Here is a 26761-nt window from a genome sequence, read left to right on the forward strand (position 1 = left end):
TTTGATTTCTTCTCACAACAAGCTGTGTGTTTTTATTTCCGGTCCCTCCATTCAAGAGAGAGACCGCTCGATAGTTCAGATAGTGATGGCTCGCTTGAAGCTGACGCTCCGGTGCATGTGTCAAAAAAATCAACACACTGCTTCAGAAGCACTGTGTCGAAGCTTGATTCGTTTGACCAGAGTCACGTGATCAGTGATACATACTCCAAATGCGCCGTCGATTTCTCCAAATATCAAGCGTGGTCCGGTGCACGCTTCGTGGTCCCATATATCCCACAATTCATCGCGCGGCGGTGGGTGTGGATAATTTTGCCGCAAAATACGGCAGAAGGGAGCGGCTGAAGAGTGAACTGTCAAAAGTAAGTACTGAATATGAGGTCACGTATTTATGTGCGAATGTTTAATACAAAGAACATTAAAACAGTACTGTTGGCCACATGTCGGGAAAGTTGTGTGACATTAGTGATGTTTGTACTTTCAGCGTTAACTTGGTTTTAAAGCCTTTACACACACACACACACACACACACACACACACACACACACACACATATACATATATATATATATATCATAATAATCTGACAATACTATAATATTGGCCATATTATATTTACATTACCACAGTGAGATGATTTTAGTCTCATGAACAACATTAGCTAATTGTTATTTACTAACTAATCTTAAATGACTGTTCAGCACAGAATTGAAGCCCAACAATCATGTTTTACAGTCCTGTGGTCTCAGCCTCAGATACTCAACTAACCACAGTGATGTCATGTCAAATATGAATGACCAACAAAACATTTTTTCTCCTTCATTTCTGTCAAACAAAGCTGTATGTAACGTTTCTCACGGTTAGTATCATGGTTGCTAGGCAACCTGAACAGCGCGACGAAGGCTAGACCGTCCCATTTCACAAGCCTCTCACTTCTGCACTTCTCGTACTTATAGTATGCACCGTACGTAGTACGCGTAGTGCGCGTACTTCAAGCGTGCAGACCCTGAATTGGGACACAGCCAGTGTCTGATTCCATGGTTTATAAGGAAGTGAATCACTCGCGGGATTTGTGGAGTGTTTTGATGGTGACAGATAGCAAACCACTGATCATTCTTCTGAGAGATATAGAGCCAGTGAGGAAAAGAGGAGTTTCTGTTGTGCAGCAGTATTTTGAGTTGATTTTGGTCAATCAAGTGGGTTTTTCAGCTTTGTGTTCTGGCTGTTTTTGTTTTGTGCGTGTTTAGTTTATCTGAAAACGGGAAAAACTTAAAATGTCAAAAGTCTGCTTTCATAATATAAATATCATTAAATAATTTTAGAAAAACTTCCATTTGACTTGTAACATTTAATGTTATAAAAAATATATTTTATTTTTTAAATAATCTTAAAATGTTAGTCTGCCAAATGTGCAGCAATTTAATTTATTTATTCTCTTTAGCTGATAGTTGGTGGGGCCCAGGTAGACTGTATAACTGCATCTCTACCAGTTTCTCTGCACTCCAGCCTCTTCTGTGTCATGTGAGGGATTTTTCTTAAGGCAGGAGAAATTATCTCCACGAAAAGGAACAGGTTCGGCCATCGCACAGTGGAACAAACTTTCTTCTTAAATAAAATTGAAAAAGGGTTACCTTAAATGCATCATGTTTTTAATTTGCAAGTTCACAAGTTCACAATCAATTCGACCCCCAGGTCAAAAATATGTATAAGAAAATTTCCCTAATGTAATATTATTTATAAATATACCCGTCTAGCGATTAATTGCATAAGGGCGCACTGACAGAGGCGAAGCTGCCGGACACTGGCGCCACCGGGCCCTCTGACCACCACCAGTAGGCAACGGGTGAAGTGTCTTGCCCAAGGACACAATGACCGAGACTGTCCAAGCCGGGGCTCGAACCGGCAACCTTCTGATTACAAGGCAAACTCCCAACTCTTGAGCCACGATCGCCCGTATACTCCATAATGTGTTGTACATTATTATATGTATATTATATGTAACGTGGTATTTTTCAATTATTGTATTTACCAACATGAAGAACTCACAAGCAAAGAAAGACCACACAATGGTGCATGTTTAAACAAGGAGAGTTTTCTGGTCAAAATTATTTATTAAACAAAGAAACCACATTTTCTAACCCCCAAAAAATACACGTTTAAAGCAACACAGCGGCGGCCCAATATCAGACAGAATTCCACTCTGTAGAGTGAGCAATCTTAATGAAGCAGTTGGTTTTATTTTGTGGATTAAAGCTGCTCTTCATATTTTTGGCCACCAGATGTCACCAGAGAGGACGGTATTGAAAAGCTTCTAGTAATGAACCGTTTTTCAATACAAGCTTTAGTGCTTCAGAAAGCTTCATTTGGCCATCACTAGTTCACGGTAACGGACTCACAGCTGGACCAACGAGGCCGAGTGTGTCCGCCATTCTGAGCTACGTTCGTGTTTGTGTTTGTACTTTGAGTTCACTCAGAGTCCGCAGAGGACGCAGCTTACTTAATGACGTCACAGCCCTTTACCTCCTTTACTGTCACTGTGTTTAATATTTACACACAAAACACGTGCCAGAGCTCTGACGCTAAGCTAACAATAAGAACTCTTAAAGACACGAGTTAAAAAGCTGCTTTTCCTGTGTGATTAGAATCCAGGAATGAGAGCAGCAGCAGAGTTGGTGGTTGATGAAACTCCCTGATTACTAAATGGAAGAAGCTTCTCATTACCAGTAAATCCATGTGTGTCAGTGAATGCATCGTTTGTGCTTCATGGCTCCATCTAGTGGACTGATAGTAGAAGTAGAGCAGCGATGGCAGCTTCCTCTGCCTCACACTGCTGTCTGACTGCATTCAGCTGACACTGACATGAAGCAAGAAAGCAGCAGCTGATATTTGGACAGCACAGTGATGGAAAGGAGGGTTTCAGTTGATGTGAACATGAATGACTTGTGTTTCCTCTGCAGCTGAAGGTGGAAAGTGTGTGTGAGCTGATGTGAATTGAGCAGCATGGATCAGTGTGAGGACAGAGAGGAGGGAGTCCCTCCCTCTAAAACCACTCTGTGTGGGGAACATGAGAGCCAGACCAAAGCTCAGAGGTGAGATGACCATCTCTAACTGTCCATGACTCTTCTCCATGTCACAACTCAGCACTCACATCACTGCTCCATCATTATTCACAGGAAGAAACGAGGAACTAAACATGAACCTGGACCTTATTAAACCCAGATTCTTTTGTCCCCATGATAGAACAGAGAAAACCGACTCATAGTGGTCAAACATTTATAATTGTTTATTTAATTATCTTCCGGAAGAGAGAGCCCTGCACACCCCAAAGGCAGCCGCAGATCTCTAACATTAGAATCATAAACTGTCTCATATAGGTATTATTTTGGTACTTTACACGTCACAGTTTCGATACAAACATTCTTGTATAGCTCTACACTAACTTCCTGTTTTTCAGTCTGGCTGAGCACTTAGTTTATGAGTCAAAAGTGGCCTTGCTTTACAAACCTTCATTATTAAAGTACATAAAACAATATAATAAAGAAAATAAGCACTAAGGATATATTAATTACATGACAACCTCCACCCAGATCTGTGTCCTTACTGAGTGACAAGTTAAAGGGCGGTGGTTCTCCTGCAAAGAGGTAATGTGTGTGTAAATGTTGTTGTGACTCAGTGTTTGTGAATAAATCCTCTATCATGTTTAATGTCAGCTCAGCTGTGTTTCACACACATTTCTATGTTCATATGTGAAGCGGTGTATGTTGGAGTGTTTTCACAAACACAGCAGTCAGAGTATAAAGAGTGGATGTTGTAGGTGTTTCTGTAGTGAAGAGGCTGAGTAGGACACCTGCAGATGCTCCAGCAGGTGTCTCCTTTGTGCTTTGCTTCAAACACAGTGTAGGGAGGAACTTCCACTCAGATGTCTCAGGTGGTGCTGGATAGACGAGGATGAATAGTTTGAGCGTCAGACATTTCCAACTGTAACCAGAAGAAAGATGTTCTGAGTAATTGGGATTTGTGTGAAACTTGTGTGTTTTAGAGCGAGTGATCAGCTCCAGCCTGTGAGTGCAGCCCTCAGTGGCCTAAGTTTAAGCTCAGCTAATACTTGTGTTTGTCTGCTCTGACAGAGGAGAACTAGCTCATTAGTCAAAGGAGCTTGCAAAGAAAAGCGTCTGGACTTCTTTAAGTTTACTTGAAGACGTTTCACCTCTCATCCGAGAAGCTTCTTCAGTTCTAAGGTCAAATGGTGGAGAGTCCCAGATATAAACCTAGTGGGAGTATCCCCCCACAGAGGGACAAAAGGACCCCCTGATGATCTTCTGTGTTGTGCCATGTGTTGCATGGCACAACACAGAAGAGCCACCTCCACAGGACAAGACTCAGCAGTCCATCTGCATCTTAAGGATAAAGGACACTCTTTCGAGGATGCCAATGTTCACATTTTGGACAGAGAGGACAGATGGTTTGAAAGAGGAGTGAAAGAAGCCATCTATGTCCACTGTGAGCGACCATCTTTGAACAGAGGCAGGGGTTTACGACACCAACTCTCTGCCATCTATAATCCAGTTTTGAGATCCCTTCCCAGACGCCTTAACGCCCACTCACATCCTGGGCCATCTGACCTCAGGAATTCGCATGATAAGGTGGGGCCAGGTTTCACAATGAGCTCACCCGAAACTCTGGCTGATTGGGACCCACACCCAGTTTCACACCTTGGCTCAGGCGATTAGAAGATCATCAGGGGGTCCTTTTGTCCCTCTGTGGGGGGATACTCCCACTAGGTTTATATCTGGGACTCTCCACCATTTGACCTTAGAACTGAAGAAGCTTCTCGGATGAGAGGTGAAACGTCTTCAAGTAAACTTAAAGAAGTCCAGACGCTTTTCTTTGCAAGCTCCTTTGACTACGATGACCTGGATGACTGAGAACCTTCACAGACAACTAGCTCATTAGATTCAACGGGAACCTGAGAATATCTCCAAGGACCAGAGTTAACCCATCATCAGATAATTATATTGTAAATGTTATTATAATGATTTCCTTGGTACCAGATTCCTGATTTAGAAACCTCACTTTAAACATCCTCAGGTATAACTCTTTAACAGCAGTGTTAGGATTAAAGTTGCATGTCACACTTATTTCTGCACAATTCTCTTTTAATGATTCTTTGGTGTTTTGGGGTTAGTTCTTATTGTATCCGGTCTTATTGTTGATTCTTTATTATTCAGTTTGTGATGTTATTCCCATCCCAGAAGAATCCATCCAAGAAAAAAAAATGTTAAGTAAAACCTAAATAATCCAGATCAAACATTTAATCAGCTGTGCAATATACAGTGGAACCCCGACTTAAGAATACCCGTTTCACAAAAAATTCAGGTTACGAAGGCGCTGAACCCTCGGGAATGAATTAATTTCGTAAGTCGGGGTTCCACTGTACTACATTTCTTTAGTAAAATTCTTGCAGAAACTTGTAAATGCTAACTAGTCGTAAATTCTCTAATATTTAATAATTTTTTTCCCCTCCTTTTGTCTTTTATTATTACCACTGGTAATTTCTGTTATTTTCTCGTTAATATAACTGCACACTCTCTCTATGCTCATGTAAAGCTGAGGGGCACGAGCCAAAGAATTTCATTATGGATACATGTGGCTACACTATTTATCTGTACATGACAATAAAACTTGAAACTAAATTAGTAAAATGTAGATGTGATAGAGACTGTGACTGTTCACATGATTTCATGTTTAACAGATCAAAGATGGAGAAGCCCTCACCAGCGCAGCTGCTGGAAATGTTGAAGAATTTGGGAGAAGAGGAGCTGAAGCTTTTCCACTTTTACCTGCAGTATGAACCTGGAGCTGACTTCCCTAAAATCTATAAGTGCCAGCTGGAGAACGCAGACAGACTGAAAACAGTAGAAGTGATGGTGCAGGTGTATTCAGACCATGTGATGGAGGTGGCGAGGTCGATTTTAGGGAGGCTGAAAGGAGGTCAGTAAGAGAAAAAAGAAACATTAAACACTGCTGACACAATCAGAATCAGAAAGGGTTTATTACCTAAAGTTGAGCAGGTTTACAAGATTAGGAAATTGCTGCAGTACTTAGTGCAAAACATGCTGTAAGACAAACACTTAAATAAAATTTAAAAGTGCTGAGCAGATTGATATATACAGTGGGATGCAAAAGTTTGGGCAACCTTGTTAATAGTCATTATTTTCCTGTAAAAATCATTGGTTGTTCCAATAAAAAATGTCAGTTAAATATATCATATAGGAGACACACACAGTGATATTTGAGAAGTGAAATGAAGTTTATTGGATTTACAGAAAGTGTGCAAGGATTGTTTAAACAAAATCAGGCAGGTGCATAAATTTGGGCACTGTTGTCATTTTATTGATTCCAAAACCTTTAGAACTAATTATTGGAACTCAAATTGGCTTGGTAAGCTCAGTGACCCCTGACCTACATACACAGGTGAATAGAATAATGAGAAAGAGTATTTAAGGGGGTCAATTGTAAGTTTCCCTCCTCTTTTAGTTTTCTCTGAAGTGTAGCAACATGTGGGTCTCAAAACTACTCAAATGACCTGAAGACAAAGATTGTTCACCATCATGGTTTAGGGGAAGGATACAGAAAGCTGTCTCAGAGATTTAAGCTGTCTGTTTCCACAGTTAGGAACATATTGAGAAAATGGACGACCACAGGCTCAGTTCAAGTTAAGGCTCGAAGTGGAAGACCAAGAAAAATCTCGGATAGACAGAAGCGACGAATAGTGAGAACAGTCAGAGTCGACCCACAGACCAGCACCAAAGACCTACAACATCATGTTGCAGCAGATGGAGTCACTGTGCATCGTTCAACCATTCAGCGCACTTTACACAAGGAGATGCTGTATGCGAGAGTCATGCAGGGGAAGCCTTTTCCCCACCCACAGCACAAACAGAGCCGCTTGAGGTTTGCTAAAGCACATTTGGACAAACCAGCTTCATTCTGGAATAAGGTGCTGTGGACTGATGAAACTAAAATTAAGTTATTTGGGCATAACAAGGGGTGTTATGTCATGGAGGAAAAAGAACACAGCATTCCAAGAAAAACACCTGCTACCTCCAGTATAATGTGGTGGTGGTTCCATCATGCTGTGGGGCTGTGTGGCCAGTGCAGGGACTGGGAATCTTGTCAAAGTTGAGGAATACATGGATTCCACTCAGTATCAGCAGATTCTAGAGACCAATGTCCAGGAATCAGTGACAAAGCTGAAGCTGCGCCGGGGCAAGACAACGACCTGAAACACTGCTCAAAATCCACTAAGGCATTCATGCAGAGGAACAAGTACAACATTCTGGAATGGCCATCTCAGTCCCCAGACCTGAATATTATTGAAAATCTGTGGTGTGAGTTAAAGAGAGGTGTCCATACTTGGAAGCCATCAAACCTGAATGAACTAGAGATGTTTTGTAAAGAGGAATGGTCCAAAATACTTCAACCACAATCCAGACTCTCATTGGAACCTACAGGAAGCGTTTAGAGGCTGTAATTTCTGCAAAAGGCGGATCTACTAAATATTGATTTCATTTCTTTTTTTGTGGTGTGCAAATTTATGCACCTGCCTGATTTTGTTTAAGCAATTATTGCACACTTTCTGTAAATCCAATAAACTTCATTTCACTTCTCAAATACAGTGGAACCCCAACTTACGAATACCCCATCTAACGAAAAATTCAAGTTAAGAAGGCACTTAACGGCAATATTTCTGCCCGTGTTATGGGCAAATGCCCGCGTAACGAAATCCTCTGGCTCTGATTGGCTGGGCCCAGAATGCCTTCCGAATCATGTGACAACCCCTTTGCTTTTGTACTTGTGCTTCGCTGTTCCACTTTAACCGTGTATTGTTCTTGCAGTTAGCAGTTATCCTATAGACCAGTGGTTCTCAAACTTTTTTCGCTGGGCCCCCCTTTGTTTTACAGAAAAATGTTCGTGCCTCCCCTCGCACGCGCGCACACACACACGCGCGCACACGCACGCACGCACTAACACATCCTCCAACCACACACACCCATATTTTGCTCAATTGCGGTTTATTTCACACCTCAAACATTTAGTAAACAATTAAGCAAATACAAGTAATCTGCAGGTAGTAAGAAAATAAACTACTAACTCTTTTATGCTACGTCCGCACCTACACGGGTATTTTTGAAAACGCAGCTGTTTCGTCCACACGTAAACGGCGTTTCAAATCACCGAAAACGAAGATTTTTTAAAACTCATTTTTTGCGTTTATGTGTGGAGGAGGAATACAGAGTTCCTCACGCAATGTTAAAGGTATGTGCCTTTTTTCACGTCAGCTGTGCGCCATGTTATTGTTTACATGAGAGGAATTGCAGAATGGCAGATAGTCAGATTAACAATATTTTGTCTATATCTTCAGGTTTTACACTCTTACATATAAACACGCAGTTACTGTCCCTCTATTTAGAAAGGCAGAGGCGTCACGGTGTAATTATTTTACATGTAGTTGTTTTTTTCCTGTGTAATAATATTCAACATTGCTATCAATACATTTTTCAAAAAAAATGTCTCTCTGTGCAAAATTGGTTTAAAAACATAAACAGCTGTGGGATACTGTTTGTCCGTGATTTAGACAGGGGGAACAAATCGTGGCAGGATCAGCCTGATATTATTTGTATCCCGCTGTAACTTTACTGTATAAAGAGCTAACATCTCCAAAATGTCAGGAGTAGTTAGTCATTACAACAAGTGTTTGTGAACTAAAAATCAAGAATATGGGATACTGTTTGTCCGTGATTTGGAGAGCCCAGCGCTGCTCCCCACGAAGGGAAAACCAATTCTGCAGGGAGACCTACCTCGGCACTTGTGCAGGTGAAACCAAAGGGAAGATATGCTTCACCATATTTTCTAGTTTTTGGCTTAGAATGAAGTTGGTTTGGAAACATATTCAGCGATGCTTCATCTCCTGCTTTGCGTTTGTGTGGGAGCCCCATGGTTGTTTTTTTTTTTTGTTTTTTTTCCTTTTCATGCCGCACCCCCCCTGCAATGGCTCTGCGCCCCAAACTTTGGGAAGGTCTGCTATAGACTATCGTTCATTCAAAGGCGCGATGGGTACTTAATTAGCTTGACAGACTGGTGTTTGGAGGTACAGCAGTTGGTGTACAGGGAGAAGAGCAGAGGACAAAGAGCACAGCCCTGGGGGGAGCCGGTGATGATGGTCCGGGAGTCAAAGACATTCTTCTTCAGTCAGGAAGTCAGTGAAACACCAGCAGATGGGATCAAGTATAATTATCTGGGAAAGTTTGTCTTGGAGATGGTCTGGAAGAATGGTGTTGAAGGCAGAGCTGAAGTCCACAAATAGGATTCTGGCATAGGTTCCCAGGAAGTCCAGATGCTGCAGGTTAAGGTGTAGAGCCATCTTGATAGCATCGTCTACAGACCTGTTGGCACTGTATGCAAAAAGCAGGGGGTCCGTGAGGGTCAGGCACTCAAATTATTTTATGACCACGGATGTGAGAACCACAGGTCTGTAGTAATTTATTCAAGTAAACCTTGGCTTCTTGGGGACAGGGACTGTGGTGGAGGACTTGAAGCAGGCATATTTGCATTTGCACAGTCTCTGAGAGTGACAGGAGACACATTGAGTCAGGAGCTTTCTGAGCATTCAGGCTCTTAAACTGCTTCCTCACATCTGCTTCATGAATATGAAGGTTTGTAGTGGGAGAAGGTGGTGTGAGATCCTCATAGGTGTGGGGTGAGAAGGGGGGTGTTGTGGGTGAAGTCTTTGGTTGTAGTGATGGCTCTGTGGTGGGGGAGAGGGGGAGGTGGGTTGATGAGTGTCCAGAGTGTCCCTATTGTTGGGGCTGGTGGAGGTATGAAGGGTGCTTGATGGCTCATCAAAACGACAGTAAAAGTCGTTGAGGGTGTTGTCCAAGAGCAAGTCATCAGTGGAGTGGGGGGTTTGTTTTCTCTCTGTTTTGGCCTCACATCCACATTGAGATGTCGTTTTCCCCGAAAGAAAACGCAGCTTTTTGAAAACGCTCTCGAAAATTCCTTTCTTTTAAAACGGAGCTTTCGCATCGCAGTGTGGACAGCGAAAAATTGAGACTTTCTAAAACGATGACGCATGTTAGTCATATGATGCAGTCGTGTGACCAATTAAACTAAGATAGCAGAGGGAATTATACAGCATTTGTTTTGTTTGCTGTCAATTTAGACAGCCCTATTAAAGATTAATATCAGTTTGTACATGCTTCAAATAGCTTTTCTTCACATTTTTTAACTTTCACTCGTTTTTGCAACTTTGTACTTTCTCGCAGCAACAACTCCACCTCATTGTTAGTCCATTAAAAAAAAAAAAAACTCTGTGCTTTTCCTTGACATGTTGCCCCGACGTTTCAAAGAGCCAGAAAGTAAATAAGTGCCAGACAGAAATGAGGCAGGTTGAATCTTCTTGCATTTCACGCATGTGCAGTACTGGAACGTAAGTGTTTTCGGCCGTGTCAATGAGGACGCGCAATTCTGTGAAAACAACTGAAAATGATAGTGTGGACGTGGAGCGTTTTCATATGAAAACGCCGTTTTCAAATCTATCCGGGCTAGTGTGGACGTAGCCTTAGGCTTGTAGTTAGTGATATTCCTAAATTATTCCTTTTCCACACAGAGGCTGAGTCGTTATCTGAGATCTGATGCGTCTTCTCAAAATGCTGGTGTTTAGCAGTGTCCACTTCTTTACTGAACCTGTACTTGGCGTCTCTGTAGTAGTCCCTGACTCCGCATCTGAACGCCTTTCACTTTTCTAGCCACAGCTGTTTGATTTTAGGAGTAAACCAGTGTTTGTCATTATTATAACTCACCGTGTTTGTCATTATTATAACTCACCGTGGTGCGTGATGGCACACGCACCACGCTATCCTCGCAGAAGTGGAGGTGACAGTGTCTCTAAACTCATCCGCGCTGTTAGAAGCAGCCCTCATTGTGTCCAAAGTCTGTAGTAAATCCATCGCAGATGTGACAAATACTGGAAAAAAAACAAAAGTGTTTTAGTCCTGTAGTTCTCTGGTGTAAGAATATCCAGAAGCATGTCCAGACACACAAATTATGCACAAAAACAAGACGGAAGTACCAGGGCATCCATTTGTGACGCCATCTTGGATCTCATATTGTCATTCTTATTTTATAAATGTATTTAAGTATTTTAGTCTTACTTTTTATTTTGTCTTTCCTTCTCAAATAATTGAGTACAAATATCATACTTACATTTTTTTGAAGACATATTTATTACTCAACCTGAACTTTCCTCCAACAGGAAGTCCTTCAGCCCAGGCAGCTTCATCACTTTCATCAGAAGGTAAGAATTCAGTAGTTGGTCTCAGGAAATACTGATGAGTCCATAACACATAAAGCCTGATGTGACTAATCAGAGCTCTGGTTTCTCTGTAGCCTCAGCTCTGCATTACGACAAATGTCCGAGCTCTATTGAATGAACACCTGGTTGATTTAATAGTCTCTTTAGTTCACTAGATTTCTTGATGGATACAGAGCTTCAGTTGACACGTGAGGATGGTTCATATTCAATTGAATTTATTTATACAGCACCAAATCACAACATCAGTCACCTCAACTCGCTTTATATTGTGAGGTAGACCCTACAATGATACATACAGGGAAAAAGCCAACAATCATATGACCCCCTATGAGCAAGCACTTTGGCAACAGCGGGAAGAAAAAAACGTATGAATAGAACTCTCCATTTACATGAACAAACTGGTGTCTATTAGATAGATAAGATACAAACTGCACTGAGTTCTAGCAGGACAAGCACAGAGATGAGTCCACTGTCAGAGGCCATAAGACGATCATTTGTAATCTTCACTAAAGCTGTTTCTGTGCTGTGATGAGCTCTGAAACCTGACTGAAACTCTTTAAATAAGCCATTCCTCTGCAGATCTGTTAGCTGTTTGACAACTACTCTTTCAAGGATATTTGAAATGACAGGAAGGTTGGAGATTGACCTATAATTAGCTAAGACAGCTGGGTCTATGGATGGCTTTTTGAGTAAAGGTTTAATTACTGCCAGCTAGAAGGCCTGTGGTACATAGCCCATTATTAGAGATAGGTAAATCATATTTAATATTGAAGAATGTTAATGTTAGAGCTAATGTTAAAGCTGAATCTTCGAGCTAATACTCATTAAAAAAAAAACCCTGAAATTAGCAAACTCAGCGCTCTACAAAACTCATACTGACTGAGTCACTTAACAACAGATTAAAATGCAGCAGTTTGGATATATTCAGATTGCAGCTTCTGTTCTTGATAAATTTTCATTAGCTGAGAGCAACGTGGCAGTGACTTATCTTCGGTCAAGCTGAAAGGAGCTGTGACCGGGGCACACATGCTTGCGCCTACATGACCACACAGCGCACACGAACACACACAGACTCAGATCATATAGGCAGGAGATTAAAACACAAAATGAAATATTTAATAAACAAAGCATGTTTTGGTGAAATTCAAAAGAACAACATATATTTAACCAAACATCTAATGAATTGAAACAAATTTAAGGTGCAAATAAATAAATGTATAAATATAGACCATAGTAGACTAATCATCTCAAATACTGTTTTTAATTCAGAGACTCTTCAGTGCTGTCAACTTAAACTCAAGTGTAACCTGAAGGATGAGTTTGAGTGTGTGTTTGAGGGGATCGCAAAAGCAGGGAACCCAACCCTTCTGAATCAGATCTACACAGAGCTCTACATCACAGAGGGAGGGACTGAAGAGGTCAGTGATGAACATGAGGTCAGACACATTGAAACAGCATCCAGGAAACCAGGCAGACTAGGAACTACAATCAGACGAGAAGACATCTTTAAAGCCTCACCTGGAAGAAATAAACCAATCGGAACAGTGCTGACAAAGGGAGTGGCTGGCATTGGGAAAACATTCTTAACGCAGAAATACACCCTGGACTGGGCTGAAGACAAAGCCAACCAGGACATCCAGTTCATATTTCCATTCACTTTCAGAGAGCTGAATGTGCTGAAAGAGGAAAAGTTCAGCTTGGTGGAACTTGTTCATCACTTCTTCGCTGAAACCAAAGAAGCAGGAATCTGCAGCTTTGAAGACTTCCAGGTTGTGTTCATCTTTGATGGTCTGGATGAGTGTCGACTTCCTCTGGACTTCCACAAAACTACAATCCTAACTGACCCTAGAAAGTCCACCTCAGTGGATGTGCTGCTGATAAACATCATCAGGGGGAAACTGCTTCCCTCTGCTCGCCTCTGGATAACCACACGACCTGCAGCAGCCAATCAGATCCCTCCACAGTGTGTTGGCAGAGTGACAGAGATCAGAGGGTTCACTGACCCACAAAAGGAGGAGTACTTCAGGAAGAGATTCAGAGATGAGGAGCAGGCCAGCAGGATCATCTCCCACATCAAGACATCATGAAGCCTCCACATCATGTGCCACATCCCAGTCTTCTGCTGGATCACTTCTACAGTTCTGGAGGATGTGCTGGAAACCAGAGAGGGAGGACAGCTGCCCAAGACCCTGACTGAGATGTACATCCACTTCCTGGTGGTTCAGGCCAAAGTGAAGAAGGTCAAATATGATGGAGGAGCTGAGACAGATCCACACTGGAGTCCAGAGAGCAGGAAGATTATTGAGTCTCCGGGAAAACTGGCTTTTGATCAGCTGCAGAAAGGAAACCTGATCTTCTATGAATCAGACCTGACAGAGTGTGGCATCGATATCACAGCAGCCTCAGTGTGCTCAGGAGTGTTCACACAGATCTTTAAAGAGGAGAGTGGACTGTACCAGGACAAGGTGTTCTGCTTCATCCATCTGAGTGTTCAGGAGTTTCTGGCTGCTCTTCATGTCCACCTGACCTTCATCAACTCTGGAATTAATCTGCTGAATCTAGAAACACCTCACGTATTTAAAACCCTCAGAACAAAATACAAACTACATTTCTTCTACCAGAGTGCTGTGAACAAAGCCTTACAGAGTCCAAATGGACACCTGGACCTGTTCCTCCGCTTCCTCCTGGGCCTTTCATTGCAGACCAATCAGACTCTCCTACGAGGTCTGCTGACACAGACAGAAAGCAGCTCACAGACCAATCAGGAAACAGTCCAGTATATCAAGGCACAGCTCCATGAGAATCTGTCTGCAGAGAAAAGCATCAATCTGCTCCACTGTCTGAACGAACTGAATGATCATTCTCTAGTGGAGGAGATCCAGCAGGGCAGGAGTTCAGGAAGTCTCTCCACAGGTAAATTGTCTCCTGCTCAGTGCTCAGCTCTGACCTTCATCTTACTGTCATCAGGAGATCTGGATGAGTTTGACTTCAAGAAATATTCTGCTTCAGAGGAGGCTCTTCTGAGAATGCTGCCAGTGGTCAAAGCCTCTAAAAAAGCCCTGTAAGTAAACATGAACTCATCACTTAAAATCCTATAATCAGCAATAAATCTTAAAATCATGGGAAATAAATCAGAAATGCCGAAAACATAAAAATAGTAACAATTATTATTAGCTCAGTTGGTAGTGGTTTCCCTATGATCTTCTTTTCTTTTTTTTTCCTTTCTCTCTCAGCCTGAGCAGCTGTAACCTGTCAGAGAAAGGCATTGAAATTCTGTTGCCAGTGGTCAGCTCCCAGTCCTGTAGTCTGAGAGAGCTGGACCTGAGTACCAACAGCCTGAAGGCTTCAGCAGTAAAGCTTCTGTCTGCTGCAGTGGAGAGTCCACACACCAAACTGAATATTCTGAGGTCAGATCAACTTGTTTAGTTTAATTCAACAGTTTAGTTCAACTGTTTAGTTCTGTTGGTTATATGTTTGATGTTTTTTTTGTTTATATAAACCGACAAAAATAATCAACAATTTAACCAGTAATTGTTGATTGCACTCTGATTGCACTCTGCACTCTGTCCTCTCACACCTGGACAACAACAACACCTACGCCAGAATGCTGTTTATAGACTTCAGTTCAGCGTTCAATACAATCCACCCCTCACAACTCATCAGGAAACTGACAGACCTGGGCATCAGTTCCCTCATCTGCAAATGGTTACTGGACTTCCTGACCAACCGCCCCCAACATGTCCGGCTGGATAACCACTGCTCATCTACCATCACAATGAACACCGGTGTACCACAAGGCTGTGTGATGAGCCCCTTCCTCTACTCCCTCTTCACCCACGACTGCAGACCTGCTGATGGTTCCAACACCATCATTAAGTTTGCAGATGACACCACGGTGATTGGCCTCATCAGTGACAACGATGAGGCCGCCTACAGGGAGGAGGTGGATCGTTTGGCTGAGTGGTGCGACACAAACAACCTGCTGCTTAACACCGAGAAGACCAAGGAGCTCATCGTGGACTACAGGAGGAATGCTGACCCACATCCACCCATCCACATTAAGGGGACGGCTGTGGAGCGTGTGAGCAGCTTCAAGTTCCTGGGAGTCCACATCTCCGAGGATCTCACCTGGACGACCAACTGCTCCAAGCTGGTCAAGAAGGCTCACCAGCGCCTCTTCTTCTTGAGGACTCTGAGGAAGAACCACCTGTCCTCAGACATCCTGGTGAACTTCTATCGTTGCACCATCGAGAGCATCCTGACCAACTGTATAACAGTCTGGCACGGGAACTGCTCTGCCTCGGACCGGAAGGCGTTGCAGAGGGTCGTGAAAACTGCCCAGCGCATCGCCGGAGCACCACTTCCTGCCATAAAAGACATCTACAGGAAGCGGTGTCTGAAAAGGGCTGGGAAAATCATCAGAGACCCCAGTCACCCATCACATGGACTCTTCACCCTCCTGCCCTCTGGGAGGCGCTACAGGAGCCTCCGGACTAAGACCACCAGGTACCGGAACAGCTTCTTCCCCACAGCTGTCAGACTCCTGAACTCTGCCTCCTGACATCTGACCCACGTTAACACATGGACTGAACATACACACACCCACAATGGACAACTGTATCCTCAAACACACAATAATAACATGGACTGAACCACCACTCACAACCACTAGCACTTTATATAGATACTGTAGAAATTATCCACATATCTAATTTATCTTAACTGCACTACTGTATAGCTCTGTAAATAATCATTCTGTACATATGATAATTTTTAACCCGACAACTGTTTACAACTTGCATAGTTCCCATTTCTGTATAACTGTATATCTCAGATTTCTGTAAAGTTATTTATTTCATATTCTGTATAGTTTTTCATATTTATATCCTGTTCATAGCCTGTACATAGCTTGTACTCACTACAGCCTGTACATACCTATAGTTATAGAATATTCACAACATACTTCATACCGTGTACATTATAACATACCATAATAGACCCATTTCTGTAATATACTTACATATCTATATTATTGCTAATATATATTGTAATATATCTATATCACTAAAGCACTTCTGGATGGATGCAAACTGCATTTCGTTGCCTTGTACCTGTGCATGTGCAATGACAATAAAGTTAAATTCTAAATTCTAATTCTAAAGGTAAACTTTATCCAGTTATCCTTGTTTCATAGCATTTTTATTCATTTTTAAGTTAAAGTAAAGTTTTACTAACCTGCTCAGCGCAAGACAATACGCTATTGCACCTTGATTACTCTTTAATAATAATCTTTATTCATGTTTTTATCTTCAGACTTAACATCTGTGAACTCTCAGAGGAAAACTGTGAAGCTCTGTCCTCAGTTCTCAGCTCACAGTCATTGAGACTGACAGAGCTGGACCTAAGTATCAAAAACCTGCGGGATTCAGGAGTGAAGCTTCTGTCTGCTGGACTACAAAGTTTAAACTGTAAACTGAATACTCTGAGGTCAGATCAAATTACATTTTGTTTTCAGATTTATTAATTAAATATTTAAGCTAAGTTCATCCATATGATGTTGTATCCTAGTATGTTAATGTTTCCTATAAAAATAGAAAGACAAGATTTAATGTTGTGAAAAGTATTAACAAACTTTACAGGAGTATTTGTTTTATAGACTGTCTTTTATTTTTCAGACTGAGTGGATGTAACTTCTCAGAGAGAAGCTGTGAAGATCTGTCCTCAGTTCTCAGCTCCCAGTTCTCTACTCTGAGAGAGCTTGACCTGAGTAACTGTGACCTGCAGGATTCAGGAGTAAAGCTTCTGTCTGCTAGACTAAAGAGTTCACAGTGTGCAGTGGAAACTCTCAGGTGAGGATTCCAACTTTTCCACAGATGATCATTTTTCCTTGATTTCCTGCAAGATTCTTTGTAATACAGGTGCCAGAATTGTAAAGAATTATTTGTAGAATTCTGCAGGAAAGTCATCTGGAACTCGAGGCTTATTATTAGGCATACTTATCAGGGCTTCCTGGAGTTCCCCTGGTGTCACAGGCAAATCCAGTGCTATTGCTTCACTGTCTAGTAATTTTGGAAGAGTTACATTGTCAAGAAACTGATGAATTTCATTTTTAGATAGGTTTATTTGTGGTAAACATAAAGTTTCGTAGAAATCCCTAAAATATTGTTTGTTGATTATCTAAGAATAACAAAATTGTTATTGTGTTAAAAATTCTGCAAGGGAAGTCTTTGCTTAGGAATTTATTTATTTTTGAATTAATAATTTAAGTTAATTCTAATTTTGTTTCGCATGTTTTGTTCAGTATTTCCTGATCTTGGTCTGACATGTAGGGTTTTGTTTTTTTTAAGGATTTGATGTTTTTTTTATAGTTCCTGTATATTTTTGTTTTCTTTTTTCTTTTTATGTGATGAGAAAGAAATTATTTTACCTCTCATCACAGCTTTCCCTGCTTCCCATAGAACAGATGCTGATGTTCCAGGAGTGTCACTATAGTCTAAATATAAAGACCACTCTTTTTTAAAATATTTAATAAAGTCTTTATGTTTGAGTACTGATGTATTAAACCTCCAGCTTTTACTTCTTCTTAGTGTTCTTCTTATGTATTAGTTTTAAAGATACAGGAGCATGATGGCTGACAGCGATAGGGTGAAGTTTAGTGTCTGAAATTTTACTTAACAGTGAGCTGCTGACTAGAAAATAATGAGTGATAACCATGTGAGAAGAAAGTATATTCCTTACTGTTGGGGTGATGGGAGCGTCATACATCGCAAAGACCAAAGACGCATATATACTGTTTGATTATATTTGTGGACTGCCAATTGCGCCAAGTTCCTGCTGTGTTTAGCCTGTCCATTTCTTCATTCAGTCCAAGGTTGAGTTCGCTTCCTAGAAAAAGCAGTCTAGGTGTTCAGAGAATGCACTAAAAAATCTGTGAAAGAATGAGCGATCATCAACATTTGGGCCATATACACTTACAGTACATAGCTTTTTGTTAAGTATAGATGGTTAATAATTAAGAATCTGCCCTCTGGATCTATAACTGCGTCGCATACTATAAAATCAACAATTTTACTCTACTCCCCTTTGTCTAGATTTAAAACAGGCAAACACATTATGAAACTCAGGAGTTTTAAGTTCTTTTAAACTTGTGACACATCTGTGAGTCTCTTGTAATAAAACAACATCTGCCTTTAGTTTTTTGAGCTGCTTAAATATCTTTAACCTCTTTTCTCTGGTGCCATCTTCATTTACATTCCAATTTATAAACCTTAGTGTGCCCATATTTGTGTGTATATGGCTAATGATGTACGCTGGATATTTTGTTTTACGGGTGAAGAGAATGTAGACACTTGTTTAAAGAGAAAAAAGATATGTGGTGTAATGCTTCATAAGTCTGACTATGTGTGTGCATATTAACTAATATTAGCAGGCGTGTATGAGCTTGAGTGTGTGTGACCTATATGTCTATGTGCACTGTGAGGGTGTTGTAAATGTGCTGACATTGAGCGCATGTGGGTGTGTTCCACTATTCACACACTGGTGGAGGCAGCTACAGTTGTAGCCACAGCTGCCCTGGGGCAGACTGACAGAGGTGAGGGTGCTGTATCACCCCTCTGGCGATACGGCAGCCGAGTAAGCTTCTCGGATGAGAGGTGAAACGTCTTCAAGCAACTTAAAGAGGTCCAGACACTTTTCTTTCCACGCTCTACGACTACGATGACCTGGATGACTGAGAACCTTCACAGACATAAGATACCATTTACTTTTCTTTTCCACCTGACGTGACCTACAGCGTGACACATGTACCTTTTGCCTCACTTCCATCACTTCCCTCTCTGTATGTGTTTTCTTTCTTTCTAAAACAGTAAGCATTTGTCACATTTTCAGATGCTAATTCTGACCAATCATAAGCGTCAATTTCACGCATATCTTTAAGTCGTCCTCTGCTGAACATCTTCTGAACTAGGGCTGGGCGATATGACCCAAAATTCATATCTCGATATTTTTTAGCTGGATGGCGATATAAGATATATATCTCGATATTTTTTTAAAGCCATAAAGTAAGAACAAAAAGAGTTCTTAGTCAAAGCTGTGTCCCAGATGTCACACAGGCACTTTTATTAACATACAGCATAGATGTACATGAAAAAAACTACTCAAAAATAAATTATGAGCATTTATTAAACAATAATGCTCCATAAATAAAAGAAAACAATGTTGTTTTTGTGCATAACAAAAAGCTCACAATTGTGCAGTCAAAATGTAAACTAAAAGATGCTGAGCATAATAACAAAGAGACAGATTTCACAGCTGCTCTGTTCCCGACTTTTACTGCGTGACTGACAGCCTGCAGTTTGAAATCCGCTTCGTAACCATGTCTCTTAACAGGTGCCATTTATGGTCCTTATACACACACAATACTGTAATATTACGTTGAAGCACAGTACGTATTACTACTCGAGGCATCTTGGTAGCCGTAATGCTCCGACAATCCATCAAGCGGTGCAGCTCTGTAGCTTACCAAAGTCGTATTAAAACATTTTTTGACAGATTGCTGAGCGCATTGTTCCACATAAAATCGGTTTGCGGTCATCAAGCACAACCAGAATTCATGCATAAGGTGTGCTGTCAACTTTTGAGAGAATGAAAGGATTTGAGGCTGTGCAGCCCCTCTGGGCTGCATGGCGTTGGTGTGGTTAGCTCGTTAACACGTTGACGCCGTCTAGCCATACGCACGGGGCGATGCGCGGAAACTTGTTAACGGAGATTTGCCGTGTCCATCTTGTCGCTGCCTGCAGGTGAAGCGATGGGAGAAGAGGGGGAGTTGTGTTTAGTTAAGGAGAGAGGCGAGGTCGAGTAACATTAACGTAAAGTAATGTAACGTAAAGACAAAAGTGGACGAAAGAGAGGCAAACTAGTGGCTCCACAACTATAATTATAACGTAACATAGACTATCGATATAAAGGATATTGTTGCATCTTATATCTCGTATAAAAATATATCGATATTTTTAAAAAAACTCGATATATCGCCCAGCCCAATTCTGAACCATGAAGAAACTTTTCTGAACTTTTGGGATTCTTTTAACACTCGCCTGATGTTTCACTGTCAGACTGGAGTTTGGCTTATAGGGAACCTGCATAAGTCCTGTTGGATTTCACAGACTCACAATAGAAGTGTCAGTGGAAATCAAAAAGGAAAGTCGATGGGCTAAAATCAATGAATGTTTTTCTAGCTTCACTTTTTTTGCCTGGGCGGGTACTCCTTCATCAGTCGGCCGCGGACTACTGGTCGTGGCGGAGAACTGGCTGTGGTGTATCGAAACTGGTTTCACTGTCGCTCATTGATGGTTGAAAAAATGTCAACGTTTGAACTACAGCTGGTTAAAATTGGAATTAAAGATCCGTGTTACTGTGCTGTAGTTTATCGTCCACCTGGACCTAACAGTCAATTTTTAAAGGAATTCAGTGACTTTTTATCTTCCATCTTGAAGTTGTCCAGATTGCTAATAATTCGTGATTCTAACATGCACATTGATGATGACTCTGACCTCTTTGCCAGAGGTTTTCTTAGCATCATGGACTCTTTTCATTTCACACAGCATGTATCTGGCCCCACCCACACCAAAGGGCACACTCTGGACCTTGTTTTTACTATTGGCTTAACCATTGACTGTATTAGTTCTGAGGATATTTTTATTTCGGACCATCATTGTATTATATTTAATTTGTCTTTTTATTTGCCTCCTCCTCCTGAGCGTCATGCTTTTAGCTCGCGTGTCTTAGATTCTTCTACTGCTGCTAAATTTTCTGACGTTTTTAATTTGGTTCTGCCTGCTTCTAATGATGTTGACTTATTAATTGATTTAGTCCTTGAAGGAGAGGTGGTGTTTTTACTGAGATATTCTAATGATGTTACAGACAGTGTGTGGCTCTCTCTCTGAATGAAAAGCATTCATTCAGTCATTACAAGGCCCAGTCCAAAAGACCAGCCAATCAAAAATTGGAATTCCTGAGCCTGGCAATGCCTGAAAGCAGCAGGTATGTGGCAGCCAGAATCACGTGATCTGACTGTTTGAACCACGGCGCAGCATTTCCAAACATCTGCACTTTAGAAGCTCCAAACTGTGGAAACGTCAATGTTGAGTGTCTCATCCCTATTTAAGAGATCTTCTTGGCACTGCAAAGCTAAGCTTGCAAACAGCACCATAGTTTGAGAATCCCAACTAATCAGAGCGCGCCTTATGTCACGTCACATGACCCGTGTGTTTTCTTCTTTGATTAGCACCCAAAGAACTAAAGAAAGGCCAGAAGGATGTTCAGCTAATCAAATCCCTCATAGGAACAGGAAGTCTAGAGACGAAATGGAGCAGAGAAGGAGAATCACCAGTTTAAAAGTCTGAGTTTTAAACTGGTCACCCTCTAAAGAGGCTTTTATCGACTCTTTTTTTTTTTTAATTGACTTTCTCTTTTCTTTACAGTTTTTTTCACCATTTAAACTGTTTAATATCAGATTTAGAAATAACTTTTGGATAGTTTTTCTACATTTCCACTAAAATGTGACACAAATAATGACTTTCTGATTTTACTTTGGACTAATCTAACGACTCAGCCTGGCTATGTTGGACTTGGTGTGGAAGCAGCTTCCAGTTTGAGTTCAGGAGACAGACACCCTCTCTACTTTGAAGATCAGCTTCAAACTTTCCTTTTTGATAAAGCTTATAGTTCGAGCTGGATCAGGTGACCCTGAACCATCCCTTAGTTATTCTGCTATCGGCTAAGGCTGTTGGTGGACTTCCCATGATGCTCTGCTTTCTTCTCCACTCCCCTCTTTTCACTCCTGATGCTTTTATATGTCATTTATATGTGTATTCCCACACAGCATTTAATTTAGCTAGTTTAGGAAGATCAAATAACAGGTATCGCTTTAGAAATAAACTGTGATACTTCTAAAAGCAGTGTATTCCCACACAGCATTTAATTTAGATAGTTTAGGAAGATTTCACTTTTCTAATAGTTTCACAGGCTAATAGTTTTTAAATAGAGCACCACAAACAACATGTATCCCTTTAGAAATAAACTGTGATACTTCTAAAAGTACATATTCACACTAGCGCTGTATCAACCCCAATGTGGCTTTAATGCAACTAGTCTTATAATTATCTACTAGGCTGCAACAGTTAGACTCGATGATTACACATAGATGATTTAACTATTTTAGGGGCATTTCACTTTTCTAATAGTTTCACAGGCCAATAGTTTTGAATAGAGCACCACAAACAACATGTATTCTTTTAGAAATAAACTGTGATACTTCTAAAAAACACATATTCACACATAGTCACACTCTGTAACAGTTAGACAGAGGGGGTGCAGTTAGGCTCCCAACAGTCTGTAAAAAAAGGTATGACCCAACAAAGAAGCTCCCTTATCAAGAGCATCCCAGCCCAAAGGTGTTTCTTCACAAACAGTTAATTCCCACACTCTGTAACAGTTAGACAGAGGGGGTTGCAGTTAGGCTCCCAACAGTCATGAAAAACACCCTAATCAGACACCTTGTATTCTTCCACACTACTTCACAACTGCCGCAAGGTATATCGTTTTAACTTTTTATTTTTTCACCTGAATGTGCGTTGGAGCCGACTATGCTACCCGCACAGAGCGTTTCTGACAGTCGGGGCTCTGCTTATACAATAGAGAAAAGCAACAATACAGAGTGTTTCTCTGCTCCAAGAAATCCGAGGGCCTTTCACAAGGTAAGCATGTCTGTTATACCAAGGGCATAAATGTCTGTATGGCGGTGCTGATTATTCAAACCCTGTTTAAAATGTGACATATATGTTGTCCGAAAACAATTCCTCTAAATTTGCAAAGTTACTGATTTAAAAAATATATATTTTCGAATTTTTAGTTGCATGTCAAACATATGATAGACTCTTGAGCATATTTATATAGCTAAATTCACAATGGTATAACCGTGCTAAATAAAAGAGGCCCAAGCACCAATGCACTCTAATCCACTCCGCTAAACTGTATGTTGATAAGTACATGAAGCGTACCTCTACAGCTGAAAACAGTTTGTATCCACACTCTGAGGGTCTGCTGAATTGTTTTTAATACGGCACTTTTTGACAAACAGCAGATGATGAAATCCTCTTTATTGTAGAAACTGTCCCCAAGCTATTGTTGCTCATACTTACTGAGGTCCCTAGCTACTTCCTTACTATGTCAGTAAACTTTTTTGAAAAGGAAGCTGGTGTAGATTTAAAGAAACATCTTAATTGAAGCAAAGGCAAAAAAAACTGGAATGAATTTTATGTGACCGTTCATATTAAAGCCAACAACAAGTGAAGATCCAAAAACGGCTCCAATCCTTTGTATTAATGATCTCCCCCTCTCTCTCTCTCTCTCTCTCTCTCTCTCTCTCTCTCTCTCTGTGTGTGTGAGTGTGAGTGTGTGTGTGTGTGTGTGTGTGTGTGTGTGTGTGTGTGTGTGTGTGTGAGTGCCCTCACAGAAGGAAGGTCACAGCAGGAGCTTTTCTCAAACGCATTACCAATCAGTTTTTTACAAGAAGTGTAGCTCATACAATGGTATAAATGTATTCTTTGCGATACTTTATAAATATGAAACTAAAGATTTTGAGTTCGTGCACATTGTGAAGCAAGAATCTAAATATTTGTGTCACAATGATTTCTATAAAAGCATGTTGTTTATGGGGATAATGCAACAAATCTTTTGCGCGTCCTATTAATGATCAATGATAATTGAAGAGGAACCCTGGCTCAGGACATTTTCATGACCAGTGACAGCGCAGACAACTACTAATGAGAGAACCTGTTTTATCATCATAAAGACTGTGATATGAAGCATCGTTAAAGTGTCACTTCAGTAATGTTGACTCATGTTTTTAATAACGACTTTTAAACACTAAACTCTAATTTCTGTGGTTATTTTAATTTTACAGAATATAACATGTGGTAAGACGACGAGTTTTACTTCTCACTGTCCGTGTTATGTGTATCTATTTATCATGTATGCTACTTTGCTCTGTGGACTGTAAAATGTTTCATTGTGTTCATGAAATAAACCAGACTTTCACTGTCTGCATCTTTTACTGTTTTTCTGCTTTTGTTCACTCCAAGTTTGACAAAACCTACAGATATCCAGAGTTAACTCACTAACAATGTGGAGCAGTCACAGTGTATTTAGCTGCTTTTTCCCTGAACACAACCAACTGAGAGAAACGCCTGTAGTCCTCACTTTGGTCATTTGAACGCTGAAGGAGAGTTGTTCCATAGACACCTTATACTAGTGTTTCCTGCACTACTATGTTCTATTTAAATCCAGATTCCTTTTATAGTTTGCAGTGAAATTTGTTAAACCATTGCTTAATGGGACAGAAGTACAAGTCACTCTTTACTAACACATTTGTAGATGAGTTTATTGCTGAACAACACAGCTAGCAGTCTCACACACTCTTTAGGTTTTTCAAGTTATGTGTGTAAGGGTTTAGTCTATCAAACCTTACCCTTTTCTCCCCAGTATCACAAGAGTATGACTTCCAAAGTACGGCTCAGTAAACAACCAACGATTCTAAAGCCAGAACAGAAAGATACAGTTGGAAGATGAATGATTGCATTTTTATGATACGTAGTAAAACGACCCCCTCTTCTTCTTCTCTGTGTTGTTGTTGTTGTTGTTCGTGTGTGTGTGTGTGTGTGTGTGCCTTAGAAGTCAAATAATACATTAGCCATACTTAAAAAAAACATCTGAATTTCATTTAGAACTGAGATTCTAAGTTGTAAGCAGAAATCTTATGCACAGCCAGAAACATGTTTCCCCACTTTCACAATGCTGAGGTGACAAATCCACAACCCCCCAACAAATGGTTTTGTTACACGCGGGTGTGAAGGGCAAGCTTTACTTACACAACCTCACACACAGTAGATTTTTAAAGTTTTTGGGTACAGGGGTTTAGCCACAGATGCAACATCCACTATTGATAAAGATCACTCCACCTGTTTATTTCGTAAGAAATTAAGCATCTTTATTAAGCTCTTACTTATAAATGTCTACACAATAATAGACACCGTGTGCTCTGTGACATTATAGTCTTCTACTTCTGCTTCCATTGGTTTGCATTTTAAACTCCCAGCCTTTCAGTTTGTTATGAACGACTTATATTTCTAACATTTTGTGATATAAAAGTGAACCATGCGACTTTTTTTTATTTTCTGTTTGATGGAAGGACTTAAGACACGAGTTATTTAAACAATTCTAAATGACAGTGTGATGGCCATAGTACTTTATGTGGGCCAAATGTGTTAAGGATAATGTTTATCAATGTAAAATTGCAAAGAACTTGTGGATAGAATATAACATTTTGTAAATGGGTACCTCAGAAGCTGTACTGGCAGATCTATGTATGTAAGGTAAAACTTTCCACAGTACTTCCACTTAAGTAACTAAACACATAAAGTCACCCTTACCAATAATCCACTGCTCCTTGAAAAAGTAGCACAAACAGACAACTGACTGAGCGATGATAAGTAGAGCTACCCGAGGCCGATACTCAAGCAGAAGAAAATTAAAAGTTGTTGTTTTTGTGGCTCGAAAAATTAAAGAAAGTATGTTTAATAATTCAACAAGACCCGCACCTTCAACACATGTACATTCAAATTTTGGAACAGGCTCAACATTGCTGTTGTTCAATAGTTTTTACCCGTTCGAAAAAGTCATTTTACGGCTTTAATGTTTCCAGCTGGTAAGGAGAATGAGTGCATTTCAAGTGAGCGTCCAAAGGCTTTAAACATCTGCTTTGTCTGTAACGACAGTATCAAACTACAGAGCATTGTTTTTACTAAAATTCAACATTTTCAGATGAAAATTTGGCTGCTTTTTGTTTTTTTCACTGTAACACCCACCTCAATGCCATTTTTAGGATGTTCTTGGTGATCCCACCTTTTTCATATTTATGCTTTTGGCACTGAGGGTATCTAATACGCATGTTGTCACTGTGTTTTTGTACTACCAGCTGTGAGGGCTCTGCTTTTGCTTTGAGCAGTCTGTTTTTATTTTGTCTCGTGACTGTGTGTTTTTTTTTTTCAAACGTGATCCTCGTCAGTTTGATTTTGTTACCACAAACTTTGTGTGAAGTTCACAACAGAGGTAAAGAGATTTAAACACCCCAGTTTAAGGAGGCTGGCAGGGGTTGGACCACCTGCACAGGACAGGTGAAGCAGAGAGTGTCCGGGGAGATGTGCAACAGAAGCAGAGGGAACATTTTACAAGATGATAAATGGCAGATTTAGGTGATTAAGGATTTGTTGACAAGATTAAAAGACACGTCCGTCAGAGTTCAACAACATTACAGTTTGATTAAATAAAAAG

The 26761-nt window shown here is 40.7% G+C and overlaps 1 protein-coding gene across 2 annotated transcripts in view; it reads left to right on the top strand.

Moving 5' to 3' along the window:
- Window positions 1–2041: 2041 nt before the first annotated feature.
- Window positions 2042–26761, top strand: part of LOC146389482 (uncharacterized) — a 35246-nt gene continuing 10526 nt past the window's right edge. The window contains exons 1-7 of one of the 2 annotated variants that reach the window (XM_084912308.1): window positions 2042–3086; window positions 5750–5988; window positions 11312–11353; window positions 12641–14432; window positions 14605–14778; window positions 16685–16858; window positions 17047–17220. In XM_084912308.1, coding sequence (XP_084768434.1) covers window positions 13471–14432; window positions 14605–14778; window positions 16685–16858; window positions 17047–17220 — 1484 coding nt within the window. In that variant the 5' untranslated portion in view covers window positions 2042–3086; window positions 5750–5988; window positions 11312–11353; window positions 12641–13470. Of the gene's footprint in view, window positions 3087–3170; window positions 3191–5749; window positions 5989–11311; window positions 11354–12640; window positions 14433–14604; window positions 14779–16684; window positions 16859–17046; window positions 17221–26761 lie in introns of those variants that run through there. The other variant, XR_014797578.1, reaches the window with a different exon arrangement.

This window comes from Perissodus microlepis, chromosome 3 (assembly GCF_051167445.1).
Source record: "Perissodus microlepis isolate ML-2025 ecotype Zambia chromosome 3, ASM5116744v1, whole genome shotgun sequence".
Classification (NCBI taxonomy): domain Eukaryota; kingdom Metazoa; phylum Chordata; class Actinopteri; order Cichliformes; family Cichlidae; genus Perissodus; species Perissodus microlepis.